This window comes from Peromyscus eremicus, chromosome 19, assembly GCF_949786415.1.
Source record: "Peromyscus eremicus chromosome 19, PerEre_H2_v1, whole genome shotgun sequence".
Lineage (NCBI taxonomy): Eukaryota > Metazoa > Chordata > Mammalia > Rodentia > Cricetidae > Peromyscus > Peromyscus eremicus.
The window spans coordinates 46,847,662-46,865,312 of record NC_081435.1 but is presented as its reverse complement, the minus strand read 5'-3'; the positions used below and the strand labels follow the sequence as shown (position 1 = coordinate 46,865,312).

Here is a 17,651-nt window from a genome sequence, read left to right as displayed (position 1 = left end):
TTCAAGGACATTATAAATATTTGTGTTAGGGAAGTCCGTATTGGAGGTAAGAAATCAAAAGATTTTAATGGGAGAACGTGGGTCCACATTTTAAGGTGGCTGTGCACCAGAGGGAAGTTCTGTGGGGTTTCTGTGTGTGTGTGTGTGTATGTGCGTGTGTGTGTGTGTGGGGGGGGGAACTACATCTCTTAATGAACTGGGATTATAAGTCACCCAACACAGAGGGACTTAAATATAGAAAAAGAAAATCAAGCTGATCAATAAGGTAACAGGAAAGGAGAAGAGGGTGGGATCAGGGACACAGCTGGAGATTAGCCTTGGGAAGAGGAATTGGAATCCTGCTGCTTAGTAGGAACCAGATGAAATAAATGTCTGTGGACAGGGCTAAACCTAAGGGTGTGACAGTGAGAAGCTAGAGGCTGTTTCATGGCTATTTTTTTTCCAGTTGCGTTGTATAATAATCTATACCTCTCCATTATTATTTTATGTTGTTGTTGTTGGCTTTTTTTTTTTTATGTTCATGTGTTGAAGCCAAGACAACTGAGCTTAAAGGAACCTTGAGCCATCAGACTGCAGGACACCAAACAGACTTAAGGAAACATGGGGAATCACAGTCCATCTTGGGAATGAGAAGAAGTAAAGGTAATCCTGGTAGCATGATGGATCCATAGAAGCCACTGCCACTTTTGCCCACTGGCACACAAGTGCACATTTGGTCATCACGGGGAGTATTGTCATCCTAAACCAACACTGCAACATGTGATTTTCTTGAAATTCTTATTTTTAAAGTCATTAAAGATTTATCAGTTTGTAAAATAAGATAGTCTATAAACAACCCACGTACTTCTCAGTTAGGATCCTCAAAGGCTGTACCTTGGTCGTTGTAGTAAAACATATAGTAAAACCCAAGAGTTCACTGTTAACTGTGTGTGCTAGTCTGTGTCATTTTATCAAATATGTGGGTGCAAGGACCACTGCCACAGGCAGGCCACATTTCTCACTACTACTAACCCTAGTCCCTAGCACCAATCATCGATTTTCCTTTCTGTAATTTTTGCCACTTCAAACTGCAATCTCCATGGATCACACTGTAACACATGGCCTTGTGTGGCTGCCATTTTTTATTTGGCACAATGCCCTGCGATCCATCAACTTTTATATCTTTTAGTAGTTCTGGTTGCATAGTATTCCATTACTCAAGCATTCAACTTCGACATTGCTCATTGCTTGTTCAGCTATTTTAGAAACTTCCAAACTTCCCTCCAGAGTGGCTGCTCCATTCAGCCATATCAGCAATGTTAGCTATCTCCTCTTTCTTCTCATCTTTATCAGTATGTGATATGTTTATTATATTTTTATTTTAGCTATCCAAATAGGTATATAGTCATGGCTCAAAACAATTTAAAAAACATACATGTTTAGTCTTGTGGTTGTTATTTGCCAGAAAAGTCAGGAAAAAACCAAAGTCTACAAATAACTATTAGATGATTTGTAGAAAAAACACAAGTATTATTAAACAACTGGCATCCAGCTGGTGGCCATACCTTCATCGAAGACAGCTTGCCACTGAAGTGCATTCTTTGGGTACGAAGTTCTAACACTATAGGCCTGACATTGCCAGTCTCTGAATCCAGGCAAACCTGCAGGACAAGGTGGATTCTCACATATTCTGTATTGTTTTCTGGGGCCATTACAATCCCTTGCTTCAGAACCTAGCCTAGAAAAAGAGTACAGATAATAAATTTCACCCTTTCCCCACAAGTGCCAACTTTTATAAGTGAAAACCATCACATTTATAAGATATAATCCTTTCTATTAAAATGTTTCTTTAAAAGCATGAACATACTAAATGACTAGGTAGAGTAGGACATTCATAGGCCTATTAGATGAAAAAAATAAACATTTTTTTCAATGCTCAAATTATCTTTCAAAATCCGTGAATGATAAAACTGACTTTAGATAAAATAGAAAACATAATTCAAGGGCAGAGCTCAGGGCAACATGTAAAGGCTGGCTTTCCCATGTGTCAATTGGCTCTGAGGATTATGAAGCTCATACTTTTAGTAAATTCAGAGGATTTGCAGCTGCGTATAACTGCATTGTGTCCCTGAAGACCATAAAGACAAACTGGGTAGAACGCCTCACTCCCCTGTGCTCTCCACAGGTGCAGTGGCATTTGAGCAAGAGGGCCTGTTAATGACCCTCAACTGTACCTGGGCCCAGCATGGTTCTTTGTTCTTTCTGTTTCTGTCTTTTTAACTTTTATCATCACCAACCTGGCTCTCATCCTTTGCCTTTCTGAAGTCCCATCATCCTCTTGCCTTTCTCTTAGTTCCTTCAACTGTTTGCTTGACTTGTCTAATGTACATCCTGCTCATTTAAGTACATTTCATTAGACTTACACGTGAACAATCTCTTTTTTTTTTTTTTTTAGATTTCATTACTCATTTTTAGAAAGGCTAATCATTGTTTTCTGCTTAAAGGAGAGCTTTTATTTTATATATAAGTAATTTGAGGCAGTAGTACAGTTGTGACAGTTTCTTTCATTTTCCATTATGATTGACAGATGTAAAAAGCTTTGTATTTCAATACTGATGACTCAATGCCCTCCCCCAAACCAGGAGCTGTGACTTTACCCAGGACACTTGCGCTCTCGACTGCTGACCCCAGAACTGCAGCTTCGGCTACAGGAACTCCACGTGCTCCACTCTCCAGCCAAGTGCTCAGGTGCAGGGGTCCTGCGGGTGCATTCTCCAGCCTTACACCACTATTCCAAAAGTCATGTCTTAGGTGAACAAATCAGGGCACAACTGAAAATCATTCACTGGTCTATATAGTCACTGAAATTAATGCAAGTCAGTTAGGTCTACGGCAGCCCAAGGGCCAAATATAAAGATTGCAATGGACAAGAGTTAGCCAGCACTTGCAATATCAAGGCCCACTTGCTTGGTTCTGGTGTCATTAACAGTCACGACATGAAAACAGTACTCAGAGACTGACTACTACAGTGCAGAAAAATCCTGTGCTGGGAGGGAGAAAGAGTAGAGAGAGTGGAGAGGGGATCTGTGGTTGTAAAAGCAGGAGGAAGAAAGCTAACACATTCTGTGAAACTAACTAAAATGGGGAAGACATAAATAACCCTCGCACATGCACACACACACACACACACACACACACACACACACACACAAGAAAAACAGATTCCAAAGCAGCCATGAATAAGTATAGACAAACAGCAATAATTATCCTTCTGAAACTAGGTTGAAGCAAACATTTCAGCAAATGAGTTCCCACTAACAGTATAGCATGCTCTCATTTGAAAGCCAAGTTTTTTTGAAAGACCTGAGCAACTGGGTTGTAGAATTCTGCATTTCACTTTCAAATTTTGTAGCTAATTTAATATCTTTAACTAGGAAGTGTTACCATGAGAACAAAGAAAGGCATGTGGTCTTTGTATTTTTTTCTTTAAATTCGTGTGTCTTTTTCATGAGTTAAACCAATAGCCATGAAAGTGGTTACTTCTATGGTTTTTGAGGAATGATATCATAGGTAGACCCAGTAGTTATCTCTATGGTTATTGAGGATTGATGGAATATGTGGACAAGACTGCTACAATTTCTCCTGAAAATCAATCACATAGATGATAGACACAGGAAACAGGTACAAGGCCACAACATCATACTGTGAATAACATGTTATAATATTAGGACCATTTAGATTAATAATTATAAGAAAGCAAGGCTGGGAAAGTTGATCCTTCTGACCATGGGGATCTGCCACACTGAAGGGCATCCAGATTTGAAAAGGATTTTGAGAGAGGTGCAGAAATACTGTGAGTCTCATCTTGCTCCTGTCCAAGGTGCAAAAGAAGCTTACTCAGCATAAAGACTTTATGTTTTGCAGAAGTGACTTTATGTTTTGCAGAAGTTGAGTGCGGCACAGAGCACAATGCAAAAGGATTTTTGTGGTTAACCACAGTAACCATAAAAGCTTATTAGGGGACATCTGTGGTTGGTATCTAAAATGAATAAAAAAAAAAAAAGCTTATTAGGTGTATCATTACAGTAATGCTGTGAATGGATTTTCATAAACCAAAGTTCCATTCACTAAGAGGATTTTAATTAATGTCTTGATTTAAAATCATTTTGAGGATTTTTTTTTTTACTATTTTTAGAGGGAAGAACTGAGAAAACAACACTATATCATCTAGCTTACATCCAATTGACTTTTTATAAGCAAAATCAATCAATTTCTCTATATATTTTGTTACATCAAAATTTTAATTCAACTTCTTTTAGATTTAAAAGTTTCATATTTTGAAAAACAAGGTGGGATATGTCACTATTGTAAGTTTGTTAATAAATAAACTAGAGATTCATGGGAAGGTTCAATCTGAAATGTGAAAAAAAAATACAGGAAAAAATGGTCAATGTAGAAACTTATATATTACGTACTAGCTTTAAGCACTCAATAATGTTATGGGAGCCATGGAAAAATCCCAGTATAAAAACTGTCAAACTTGAGTTGGTCACAGTGTTTGGCTTGCTTGGAGGGTGTTTACTTTTCCCCGGGTGCATATCACAGACCCTTGCCCATTTAGCAGCAAGCTGGCACTGACGGGCTGGGCGAGAGTTCATAGAAGACTGGAAGTCTTCTGGAAAGCACTGGGACTTGGTCTGCATATAATTTAAACTAGATCACATCTGGCACATGAAGAAAAATGGAAACAGACATGCAAGCCAGCATGAACACAAAAACTGGTGATATTTAAAGAAACTGTAACACGATATCTAAGGTTTGTCCCCTTTCAGACAACCAGGTCTCTGCACCAAGGAGACCTGCTTCTCCATCTTGTAGGTAGTGTTGTTTCTGTGTTATGGAAAGTGTTAATTTTGCTTAAATCATTATGCAATAAATTACTATATAAAGCTTTCCTAGTGATGCACTCCTTAAATATGGTAGCACCATATTTTGTATCATATGTCCGTCATTTTTTAACCTCAAGAAGTAAATGCTACTTATGCTTTCGATAGCAAAAAAAAAACCCTATTATTGACAAAATTAGTTTTATTTACAAAAATGTTAATACTATATAATTTCCATCATTTCTGTGGCAAGACATGCCCTAACATGTCTGGTTGTGTTCCGTGCTGCCAAATGCTTGTGTGGACCTGTTTAGGAGGTTTACGAGAACAGAACTGGTGGAGGGGCAAGGAGATGTCAAAGTGGCAGGACTGTCCTCTCAACACACCCTCTGTACACACTGTGGAAATGGGCAAGGCTGACAGCGGCCTTCTGCGCATGCACCTGGTGGTTGTCAGGGCGTGGAGGTCTTCATTTTCTCCAGTAGTGAACGACCATGGCTTTTTCAAGGGTCTTAACTCAGGAAGGTAAGTGACTAGGCAAAGAGTCCTTCAAGGTATCTAATGCAAAGTTGCTGTTTAAGCATTCTTTCCTCTCTTTTCATTCTGAGCAAATGCTGTGAATTAAAAGAAAACCTGCCTACTTGCTGTTTAGTACTAAATACTTTATTAACTTGTTTTCTACATTGTTAATCAAAATGCTACATATGGTCCAATGATCATATCGTAAAAAAGAAATGCTTCTTTTACCTTGTAAAATGGTATCTAAAACAGTAAATAAACATCTACCTTCAAGATCATTTGACTAATAGAATTATATAGGTAACAAACACCCTTAGTGGGAGTACACTTATACCACTTAGTTCTTATCACCATGGCAAAAAAACCTTTAAAATGTCCCAGCTTTGTTTCTTGTTTTGAATCATAACAAGCAAATAGCATTTAGTGTGAGCCTATGGCATTTAAAGATTAGCAGTAATGATGCCTCACTCAGCCTTGATGCAGGGAGAGGAGCTTGGACGTGCCTCAACTTGATATGCCAAGCTTTGTTGACTCCCATGGGAGGCCTTACCCTTTCTGAGAAGTAGATGGGGGAGGGAGTAGAAAGGAGGTGAAGGGAGAATGGGAGGAGAGGAGGAAGGAGAAAATGTAGTTGGTATGTAAAATAAATAAAAAAATTTTCATAATTAAAAAAAATTTTTAAAAGAGAAAAAAAATTGGTTAAAAAAAGATTAGCAGTAATGTAGCAAGTTTGGAAGTTCTCTAAATGATGGCTCCTACAATATCTAGGACACAATGGTCTTGGAAGAAGCTCACAAGACCCAAGAAACTGGGAAACTCATTATGCATTTGCAAATGCCAAGCATTAAGAACTTCTAGAAGAATATCATTAGCGTGGTCACAAGGAAAGAAAACATTTTACCTTTGATAAGTAATTAGAGTTTTGGCTGAAAGAACAAATTGGCTTTAGAGATCTCAAGAATTTAAATTATTCTGAAGTACTTAAGAAGAAAACTATTAGAGGGAAAATATTTAGAATCCACATTACAACAATGAAGCACTAAATAAGATGAGTGACTTGAGTGATGTTGGAGAACTCCTGGCCAGATGTTCAAGGCATTCCTCTGTGATTCCACATTGGTGTTTCTAGGATGATGAAAATTATTGCCTTTCCAGGGTTTTATGATTTAAGCAATAAATGACTCAGGTTAATGTCATGAGACAACACTCCTGATAAACACACATTGTTGCACCTCTGTGTATAATTTGAGAAAAAATAAAACAGACCTCAATCTTCATTCTCCATTTAACCTAATAGAAAAATATTTGGCACAGTCTGTAAGCAAATGGCTGATATTTCACAGAGTGTCACCCAGGAGGTCATTCCCATATTGAAAGTGACAAAACACTTCAACTCTTCAAAAGGAGTCCCAATTTAAACAATGTATAGTTTTTTCTCTTTTAATTAAAGAAATCATAGAAGTACATGCTTATATCAGTTCATCATGGCTTCCTAAAACCAATCCAGCAACCCTCCTTCTTTTTACAAATGGTTAACTCTTTATGAAGAAAATATTTTTGAGAATATCATATAGATAATGAAATATGCTCATATGTACCTCCTATTTCCTTCTTCCAGTAACTTCCATATCCTTCTAAACATGCCCTCCTCTCAACTTCGTTTGTTCTCCTTCCCTCCTTCCCTCCCTCCCTCTCTCCCTCCCTCCCTTCCTTCCTTCCTTCTTATCTTTCTTTCATTTTTGTTGGCTAAACCTAAGTCTAATTAGTGCTTCTCATATGTACAGGGGTGTGGGTTCGTCAATGCCAAACATCTGAGTGGCCACATCCTCACAAAAGGATGATTCTCCCTCCCCTACCAATCTTCCACTGTCAATAACATCTCACTAAGGGGTGGGGCCTGAATAAAACCATGACCTCTTTATAACATTTTCAAATCGATTTCTACTAGTATAAAAGTAAACACATGCTATGTGACTATACAGCATGTGCATTATAGCACAGGAAGCCTGTGCTTTTCTGGAACCTCAGAGGGTATTGTGTGACATTTGTTTTTCTGACGTAACTGTTCCAAGGCTTTAGGGGTGACATGAGGTTATTAATATGATATCTCTCCAGGTTTTTGATGTTAGCAGTTGTGCTACCAAACTCCTATTTTATGAAATAACATGAGGAGTATCGGTGTTAAAACTCTGAAGTAGGAAATGTAAAAGAAATGGATGAATTTCTAGATACATATGACCTATGAATATGACATTAAGATAAGGTGAATAATTTAAAAAATCTCCACCAAAACCCAAAGAAAACAAACCAAATAAACCAGAAACTAAAAATAAAAACAACAATAAAAAGCAAAAACCCAAGTCTGGATGGTTACAGTGTTGAATTCTACCCAATCTTCAAATAAGAACTAACATCAACATCCTCAAATTATTTCATACGAGACATGGAAGAATCACTCTCTAACTCTTCCTTGAAGCCAATATAACCCTGGTACCAAAACCAGTCAAACACAACAACCCAAAAAAGAAAATTATTGGTCAGTCTCTGTGATAGCTGAATACCTGAGAAAAAGTATAATTAAAAGAATTTATCAGTGCTCTGGGAAATTTTATCATTGATGATATTATCTGTATTTATTTTATTTCTGTATATTTGACTGATAAAAGAACATGAGTTTATTTTTTGGGAAAAGTAGTATTTATATCTGACCATGAACATTATAATAATAATCAATATCAAGAAAAAAATCACACACTTTAATGTTAACGAAACACACATACATGTGAAAAAATAAAAAAAATATAATTAAAAACAGATGAAATATTAACTTTTTAACATGCTGAAATGATCGGATACTGGGATGGATGTGTGAGGAACTGCTGGGGGAGAATGCAGCTTTCCTGTTTCATGTACTATTCCCACTTACTCTAGACAGTGGTGCACGCAACTCACCTTGCCAGGGTCACAGTCAGTCCCATCCATGGGTGGGTCGAGCTTGGTCCTGCACTCCGCTTCACCTTCCACTTTGCACCACAGACCGGTGCAGATAACATGCTGCAAAAAGGGCACAGTATCAGACAGGGAATGAATGGTCCAGAGCTTCGAGTTCAGGTCGGTAATTCCAGTTATTAGGAGGCAACAAAAATGCATTGGAGTGAAAGTACGCTGTATTTACTTTGAATATTAACTATAAATAAAACAATACATAGATTGTCTGTAGGGATAGAAAACTTTATAAGGAACTGTAAATATTCTGTATAATAAACTTATTTAAAACTTTTGACAAATCACAGAGGGATACATAAATTTCTGTTGCTAAGAACAGTAAATTTTTAGATAAAAATCCAACATTTATGCCTGGATTGGAACCAGGCTGAAAGAGTAAAAAAAAAAATTTAATTTTAATTTTCTCTTTTTGTAGTGGGACCCATATGTGGTATTGTATTCCCCCAAATATTGTGCATGCTAATAAACTTATCTGGGGTCAGAGACAGAGCAGCCACAATATTAAACATAAAGGATAGGCAGTGGCGATACACGCCTTTAATCCTAGCATTCCAGAGGCAGAAATCCATGTGTTCAAGGATAGAGACAGGCATGGTGACTCATCACACCTTTAATCCCAGAAAGCAAGCCTTTAATCCCAGAGAGTGGTGGTAGAAAGCAGAAAGGTATATAAGGTGTGAGGACCAGAAACTAGGGGCTTTTGACTGGTTAAGCTTTTAGCTGGTTAAGCTTCAGGCTTTCAAGAAGCAATTCAGCTGAGAGCCATTGGGATGAGGACTCAGAGGCTTCCAGTCTGAGGAAACAGGACCAGCAGAGGAATTGGCGAGGTGAGATGTCTGTGGCTTGTTCTGTCTCTCTGATCTTCCAGCATTCAACCCAATAACTGACCTCAGATTTGATTTTATTAATAAGATTCTTTAACATTCATGCTACACCCATGGCCTTGAGCATCCTACATAGGAACATAAGTACTGTGCCCTAGCCCTAGCCCTTATGTGTTTCTAATTGTGTTACTTGTTCAGCACCCCTTCCCCAACACCTCTTCATGCACAAGTCTTCTTTCATGCTTACACAGCATGGTTAGTACACACACAGTCTTGACCCATACATAACTCCATGTAGATATCTGTTGAGCTTTATCAGTTATATTTACTTATGCATTAATAAAATTTTTAGACCTTTAGGAAGCAATAAACTTCTAGTGAAAAGTTAAAAGCAATTTTGAAAACATTAATACTATGTGGCTAGACACAGTGTGAATAAAATAATTTCTAAGTTAACGAAGAAAAAGGAAGATTGTCGGGAGAAATGAATGAAAACTTTGGAAGACTGAAAAAATTGGAGAAGAGAAGAAAGATTATCTCTTATCTTCCCACTATTAAACTTTTGGGATTAGCCCTGTCCACAGACATTCATCCCATCTGTACTCTTCTAAGCAGCCGGATTTCAATTCCTCTTTCCAAGGCCAGTTCCTCCAGCTGCATCCCAGATGCCACTCTCTTCTTCCTGTTACCTTACTGCTCAGCTTGACTTTGTCATTTTATGTGATCAGTTCATTTAGAGTACATAGGCCTCTCTCCACAATAACACACAGAACCTCCCTCTGGTGCTGTGAATTTGAGCTGTGAACTCACTTTCTCCCCTCACAGTCTTCCACCTTCCTACTCCCAATATGGATGTCCCTAATGCAAATGCCAATAATATGGAAACACCTCGTTTTGCTCATGAATTGGTAATGTTAACACTGTGAATATGGCTGTCTTAACAAGCAAGCTATAAATTCAAAGCAATTTCAATCTAAAAGCCAACTCAGTTCTTCCCAGACATAGAAAAAGTCTTTACAATTCAATTTGAAGAATATGACTGGAGAGGATGGGTGGGAAAAAAAAGAGAGAAGAAACAGATGAGGAAGGTAATTAGCACTGTATTCTGCCTGTGTGCATACAATAAATGTATGCATCTTTGTTTCCCAAAGGAGTTGGGGAAGAACCAGGCAGGACTAAGGATACCATGTAAGTAGAGAAAAGGACTCCATTAGCCAACAACTAGAAAGCTGATAAGTAAAAAGTTATTGTCAGGGGCTCATTCTAAGGTTGTGTATAGAACAGAAGGGATTGCTCCAAGATTAAGGTTAACATACAATTGGAACCACTAGACATACTGGCACACTTGTTTAAGATAATATTTTGAATAAATTTATTACAATTCTAATGCTAATTATTCAGAATTCCTGAAATATTATGCTGTTGTGTTTAAGATTCAGAATTATGGAGTGTTTCTAATTTCCTAAATGTTTAATTCACTGGGAGGGAGGTATAATTTGTTTATTTTTTTCTTCTGTGAAAAAAATTTCCTCACTTCAAAATGTTTTATGTAATATATCTTATTTTATTTTGAATATGGTTTATCCCAGTCCTTGTGCAGACATCATTCTCAAAAATTCATCTAGGAAATTACTTTAAAGACTGAATAATCTTGCTGCTTTGTGGTGTTTTAGGTTCTTGAAAACTCACAAATGCTTTCCATAGATTCATGTACATATAAGTGAATATACTCAGGCTTTATAATTTTAGTTTCTAAATATTTTATCTCTCACAAGTTTTTTCCTAGGACTTTTTCCTTGTAACTAAAGAGTCAAATGCTGAATCCCCACCAAACAATGGCTTTACTGCTATTCAAAAAAAAATTATTTGTGTTAAAACAAAAATTACTTAGGTTCGTCAGTTAACCAAAGAGTAAATCTTACACTGTCATTTCAGGGCTGACCACTGTTGGTGGTCTAAATGTTGACCTTCAACTCTGAGCAGTTGGCTCTTCAAAATAGCAGGTGCTCTAATCAATTTCCAGTTGAGACACTGAGAAGATAAACACCAAACTTGGCAGCTTTTCAAGATAAGCATAAGCAGGTATAATAAATCATGCAGAGGGGGCCTCTTGAATACTTGGTGTCCGGCAGGTCTTAAGGTCTATATTGAGTAGTCTATAGTCTCTGTCTTCCGAAGAATTCCAGTTCACTTCAAGCTGAACTCTCCAAAGAAAGTGAAGAAATGCTACAGACTGTTCTAACTTTTAACTGTGCAATGTGTCAGATGTGTGAAATTAGTGCTGTTCTTACTCAGCCTTTTCTAAGGAGTAGGGTAGGGTATGACATTAGAACAAAGCATTCTCAAGGTTCCACAGAAATAAGTCATATTCTTTAACTTGGCTGGGGATCTCTTAGTTTTTCAGTTAAAGAATTTTTAGGATCTCAAATGGTTTGCATGAAACATCAAACACAAATACACAACGCAGTAATATTCATGGTTTAATCTTTGGAGTGAAAAAAATTCCTTTCAAACATATAATATGACCTTGGGTATTTATTTCAAGTAGGCTTTTTGTAGGCATACACACATACACTGTTACACATTTAAACAGGAAGGGAAGTTAGCTGTCCATGTATAAATATCATAAATTTTTTTCTTCATCACAAATGGTTCCTTTAAAATATTTTCAAGTTTTTGTCAAAATAAATGATCGGAAGTCATATATATCCAAGTAATAATTCAACCTTAGTCATGTAACTTCTTGTTTTTAAATGGATTTCCCACTAAAATACAATCCCAATAGCTCAACAGATTATTACAACTATAAACCATTTGAGGAATGGTGTTTAAAAAAACCTTTTCAATCATAGAGTAAGGTAGTCTACCATTACTAGGAGAGGTAAAATTGATTTTCCTCTTATGAAGAACAACTCTGGGCCCCAAATGAATCATTTTAGATTTAAATACTGGCTGATAGAGTAAGAAGTCAAAAAATACAGTGCACAATGATCAAATATTTTTTTCTGTTTTAATATTAAGGAATTGAATAATGTAATCAAGCCCAGAAATGACTTAAAATTCTGTGTTTTATATATTCACACAAAACATGCACATTAACATTCCTTCTATAATTTATTTTTATTTATTTAAAAATATTTATTTATTTATATGGGGAGGGGTACCTGAATGCATGTGGGAGCTGATTCTTTCCTTCTACTAGTGGGAGCTAGGGATTGAGCTCAGTGTGTCAGGCTTGGTAGTAAGTACGTTTATCAGCTGAGTCTTTTTGTTGGCCCGTACATTAATTTGTTAAAATCTCAGCATATAATCCTTTGAATTTATGAAATGTCTACAATAAAAACCCAAATTAACAGTGATGGTTTTCTTTCGAGACATAGGGTACAGCAAAGAAAACATTCTGAGCCAAAGGAAGAACATGAATAGCTTCTATATTCAATAAGGAAAAATAAAACAAACACATGCACAAAAACTTGTCAATCTAAATTATTGAACTAAAATTTCCTTCAAGACCCATTCAAGCAAACACAAATCTGTTCATCACCAACAATTGTGTACGAAGGACACTTATTCATGATGTTCATTTCATAGGAAAATAGAATATGTTACCCTAGTTGAGGACAGAGAAGCCATGCCACATAGAAAGTCCAAGAAAATGATAGGAAATCCAAGTAAGCAGACAACTGAGGGCAAGTCATTAGATGCTAGTCTTCAACTGTAAAGCTTCTTTTAGTGTACCGCAACAGTACGGATCTAGTTCACTTGCATCTGGGAAATGCTTACCATTAATAGACAGCTGTGCCTCTGTAGGTGAAGTAAATTTGTCATTGTCTCTTTATGTGGTTCAGGATTACTAGCAACAGATGAACAGCTGGCTTTGGAAGGAAAATGCAGAGCACCCATGACCAGTTAATAAAGCAGTAAGCTGCAAAGGACTCTTCAGCAGAGCACATCAGTCAGTGTGAAGAAAGTCAATGAATAAGAAGAAATTAATGGAACAGCCAGTATCTTCTTAATGAAGCCATAAAGAAAAGAATGTGAGAAAGGAAATATTTTATAATTGCAAGAAAAAAGGTTTGGAGTTAGAATGATGGATTATGTTTCTAGAAAGCAAGCTCCCAGTGCTCTGGGGCGTGAACACAAAGCTGAAGGAACCGCACAAAGCAAGTTAGTTCTCTTTACAGTTTTGACAGAAGTGCTGCCCTTGGCCATAGCCTAGCATGAGGTGGCTGGAACAAGGGTGAAAGACATGACACTGAAAATGCAGAACCCAGGTGGTCAAAGCTGCTACCACGAAAAGTATAACCCCAGACAGAAGGAGACTGAAAAAGTCCATTACTGACTGGACTTAATGCAACACACAGATGATACTACAAATTCTACTTAAGGCAGGAGAAACCTAACTTTTAGTAGACAATACAAAGCTTCCAATTTAAATCTTAATTGACTATAAAAAGAAAAAAAAAGTAATAATGATGAAAAGTCCAAACCAATCATCCTGTTCTTTGTGGAATACAACAGAATCTAGTCTCAACAACAGAATCAGCATGATTTCTTTTTAAAAAAATGTACCAGATAACATGTATTTCACGTCTAGGGGTCCTATGACCTCTGTTTAATGCTACCATTGTAGTCTGATCACAGCCATAGAGAATATGTGAACAAGTATTCATGAACACACTTCTGTGAGATTTTATTTTATTTTATTTTTTTTGTTTTGTTTTTCGAGACAGGGTTTCTCTGTGTAGCTTTGCACCTCTCCTGGAACTCACTTGGTAGCCCAGGCTGGCCTCGACCTCACAGAGATTCGCCTGGCTCTGCCTCCCGAGTGCTGGGATTAAAGGCGTGCGCCACCACCGCCCGGCTATTCTGTGAGATTTTAAACTTAGAATTCCGGCAGCTCACTCTCCAGGACACATAGTGCTAATCCTGGCTTTAAAGATCACAATTTCTACTACACAATTAGACACTAGTTACCTGTGAAGAGCCCGGTAAAATAGGATACTTTCTAAAGAAAAATGAAACCATTAGAACCTGAAATGAGACATAGTTGCAGTTTTCACTTTAAACTGGAATTATAAATCTACTCAGTGGGGTAAAAGAAACGTGTATGACAGGTTATAGACGGAGACAAAGGCAGACTCAGTGGAAACTCACTTTTGATTGAAAAAAATATAATGCGAAGTAAGTAAGTATGTGTGATAGGCCTAAGCACAGAACAGATTTTATGGCAAATATTCAGTAAACCTGAAAGTAAGTGAAGTGGGATTATTGAATGTGAATGAATGAATGAGAATATTTAAAAAAATTAGGAAACATGTGAGGCCATCCTAGTTTTCACATGTTTAATATGGTCATCAGGAGGGGCGAAGACAGAAGCGGAGGGGCAGAAATGTGTTCAAAGGAGCAATGACTGCACACTTCTTGTCAAATTTCACAAAAGACATGAATATGTAGGAAGTACAGGCCCAGAAGAGAACGAGACATCTCCGAAAAGACAAGAAAGCAAATGCCAACCAAGCACCGTATATAGTGAAAATATATTTCAATGTGGAAAGGCATTTTCAGATGAAGGAAATTTACCATGAGCGAAATCCAAATAAAAGTCAGCATGAGAAATGAAACCAAAGGGTAGACTTTCTCTTTATACATAATGCAGAACAGCAAGAGGGTAAGTATGTGGGCAAAAAGAGTACAGTTTAATCATTGTTTAAACTGCATACAGATGTGTAGGGAGAATTTATAAACTGGTTTGTGGTTTACAATGTGCACAGATTAGCATGTATGATGACTACAGCATAAAGCAGAATGCACCTATGTGACTGCACATCGCATGTTTCTATAATCCAAGTGAAAAGGGACCACATTTAATCTATGTAGATTAGATATTAAATACTTAAATTTTCAACCCTAGAGCTGAGTTTGGTAAACCACTGGGGACTGGCCTACTCTCTTTACCAATAAAGCTTTACTGTACCGCTCCCATGTTCGTTCACATAGATGCTGTCTGTGGCTGGCTTCAGCACAGCAGACGGGAGTAGCAACAGAAACAACACTGAAGATGATTCCAGTACTCTGGCTCCTTAATTAAAAACATGTGATCCGAAGCCTAGACTGGGTCAGATCCTCTCAACAAGAAAGGTGTCACCATGAAAACTAAAAATATAATAAGTTAAATTGTGTGTGTGTGTGTGTGTGTGTGTGTGTGTGTGTGTGTGTGTGTGTACAAAATTTGAAAAGAAAAAGAGGAACAGTTCTGGATACTTAAATCTTTAAACTATTTATTTGAGCAATGTTTAATTTAAAATAGAACACTATTAAAATACTGAGAAACAGAATTCGTTTTTTTTTTAAATCCCCTAAGCAATAAAATATTCAGAGATTAAAAAGCCTATAGCAATCCAAGTGTTTTTGTGACAAACAATATAAACCAAGCAAATAGAAAATAATAAGTAGAAGGTTTTACTGGGGACAATGACCATTCAGTTTAAAGATTCCCTCCCAAAATTTTCTTTTTATAAGAAATTATTTTTAACACTTTATGTTAAAGAATTGATGACTCTTCTACCACAATTACATATCCATACATCATTTTCCTGCATTTTACCCAGTTAACAATTATAAAAGCTTGAAATTTAAAATGGAAGCATTATTCTAGCACAACAGAAATAGCTACTTGACTTCAGTGTATTTTTTAAAGTAGTAAGTTTTGGGTCTTTCCTCTCTGACTTTTTTTATTGACTTATTAACTGCCCATGCCTGATTGCTTTCACTTCCAAAGTCCAGAGAAAATAGCAGGAATTTCAGAATGAGTGGGACAAATCTACAGTCCCTACTTGAAATGGGTTGGGTCAGAAGCAGGGCAGGAAGGCAGGTGAGGGTCCTGTGGCCCTCAGGTAGGTGTAGAGTTGGGAGGAATTGCCCAAATACATTATTTTTTTCCCAGAAATTTCTTTTGAGGACTGGCATGATTTGGATCAACACATACTAAAATAAAGTCGTCTGCTCCACCAATGAGTGATTCTAAACAATCAATGTGAGCGATCAAGGATAGCTGCCTTTGCCTCTTACCTGCATCTCTTGACAAAAGGAAGCCAAAGGCCCGAAGAGAATCTGGCACTGTTCATCTGCAGTGTACGCCATCCCGGGCAGTTTTGAGGGGACCAGCACAGAACTGAGACTCTGTGGGTTCGTCTGTAGCAAGCAGCTACTGGCCTTTGACCTGTCAACATGCAGATCCATTAAAAGTTTGAATTTCATCGAAAAAGTCGTTATGATTATTCAGTAAGAAGAACAGCTTCATAATAAATTTAAATTCCTACTTAGTAGCTCTGCCATTGAATACTTTAGAAAGAATTCTGCATATGAGAACACTTCATTTATAACAAGATAAGGTAATCCTAATAATAACAATGCTGTTCAAGTTAACAGAATATTTTTATTATAAACACTGTCCAGAGGAATCAGTTCAGCTCGTCTAAATCTGCTCTGATGTTACATGATTTTATGTATTTGTAAGAAATATAAGCTCATCCTCTGAGAGTAACTTGCCCAAAGCATCATATCAGTCCTATTTGGGGATTTAAAGAAATCATTTTCTAATGAATATTAGCAGTCAGGCTATGCCTGTACTTGATATTGTTATACAGCTCCCATTTTTGATATGACATTTAATTTGATCATAATCCTGACGTGTGAAGACAGCAATACAAATCTTGCAAGTTCTTCCAGAACAAGCTCAATAGGGTATACTGCAGCATACTCATACTAATGCAATTGCTGATGGTGTTTTCAAGTTATTAATGCTCTGAATGACATCCTGAGCTGTCATGACAAAGAGCAGGTACAGACTCCACTGAACAAATTTTAGAATAGAAATACAGGTATACAGAAAACATTATATATTTTAAATAAGGATTTTATTCTTTGAAAGTTTTATACTTTTATACAATGTATATTGTTTATATCCATCCACCACTACCTTCTTCCAAATTCCCCTAATTCTCCTAGAGTAGTTGAAGCAGAGTCCAAGTGCCAAATTTAAGAAATTCTGATTACTCAGCTGTGGATAGGTGTCTATCACCATATCGACATCACATAATCCAACCTTTGGGCAGCTTCATGGAAAACGAGGTAAGAGTCAGTAATCAGTGTGAGTCAGAGCTGTGAAGTGTTGAGTTTGGTCATGATATGAGTGCTGTATGCATCAACTCGAAACTGCAGGGGTTATCTGGGTAAGGTCCACAGGATCAAGACAGTCATAATTCCAGTATGGATAGGAGAGGAGCCCCAGAAGACCTACTATCAGAGGAACTACTGACAGCTGATGTTCATGAGGGAAGGAAAGCTACTCTCCTTTGGGGATGTAGCAGTACATTGCTCATGACCCAGGGGATGACCACACATCCCTGCACATATGGGCAGATCCAAATAAACA

General features: G+C 37.2%; 1 protein-coding gene across 1 annotated transcript in view; it reads right to left on the bottom strand.

Annotated features, from left to right (window-relative positions):
• Positions 1-17,651, bottom strand: part of Adamts19 (ADAM metallopeptidase with thrombospondin type 1 motif 19) — a 201,261-nt gene that overhangs the window by 80,142 nt on the left and 103,468 nt on the right. Inside the window, exons 10-13 of the mRNA XM_059246204.1 lie at positions 16,286-16,436; positions 8,337-8,438; positions 2,637-2,767; positions 1,545-1,717 (exon numbers count right to left, since the gene is read on the bottom strand). Coding sequence (XP_059102187.1) covers positions 1,545-1,717; positions 2,637-2,767; positions 8,337-8,438; positions 16,286-16,436 — 557 coding nt within the window. The remainder of the gene's footprint in view (positions 1-1,544; positions 1,718-2,636; positions 2,768-8,336; positions 8,439-16,285; positions 16,437-17,651) is intronic.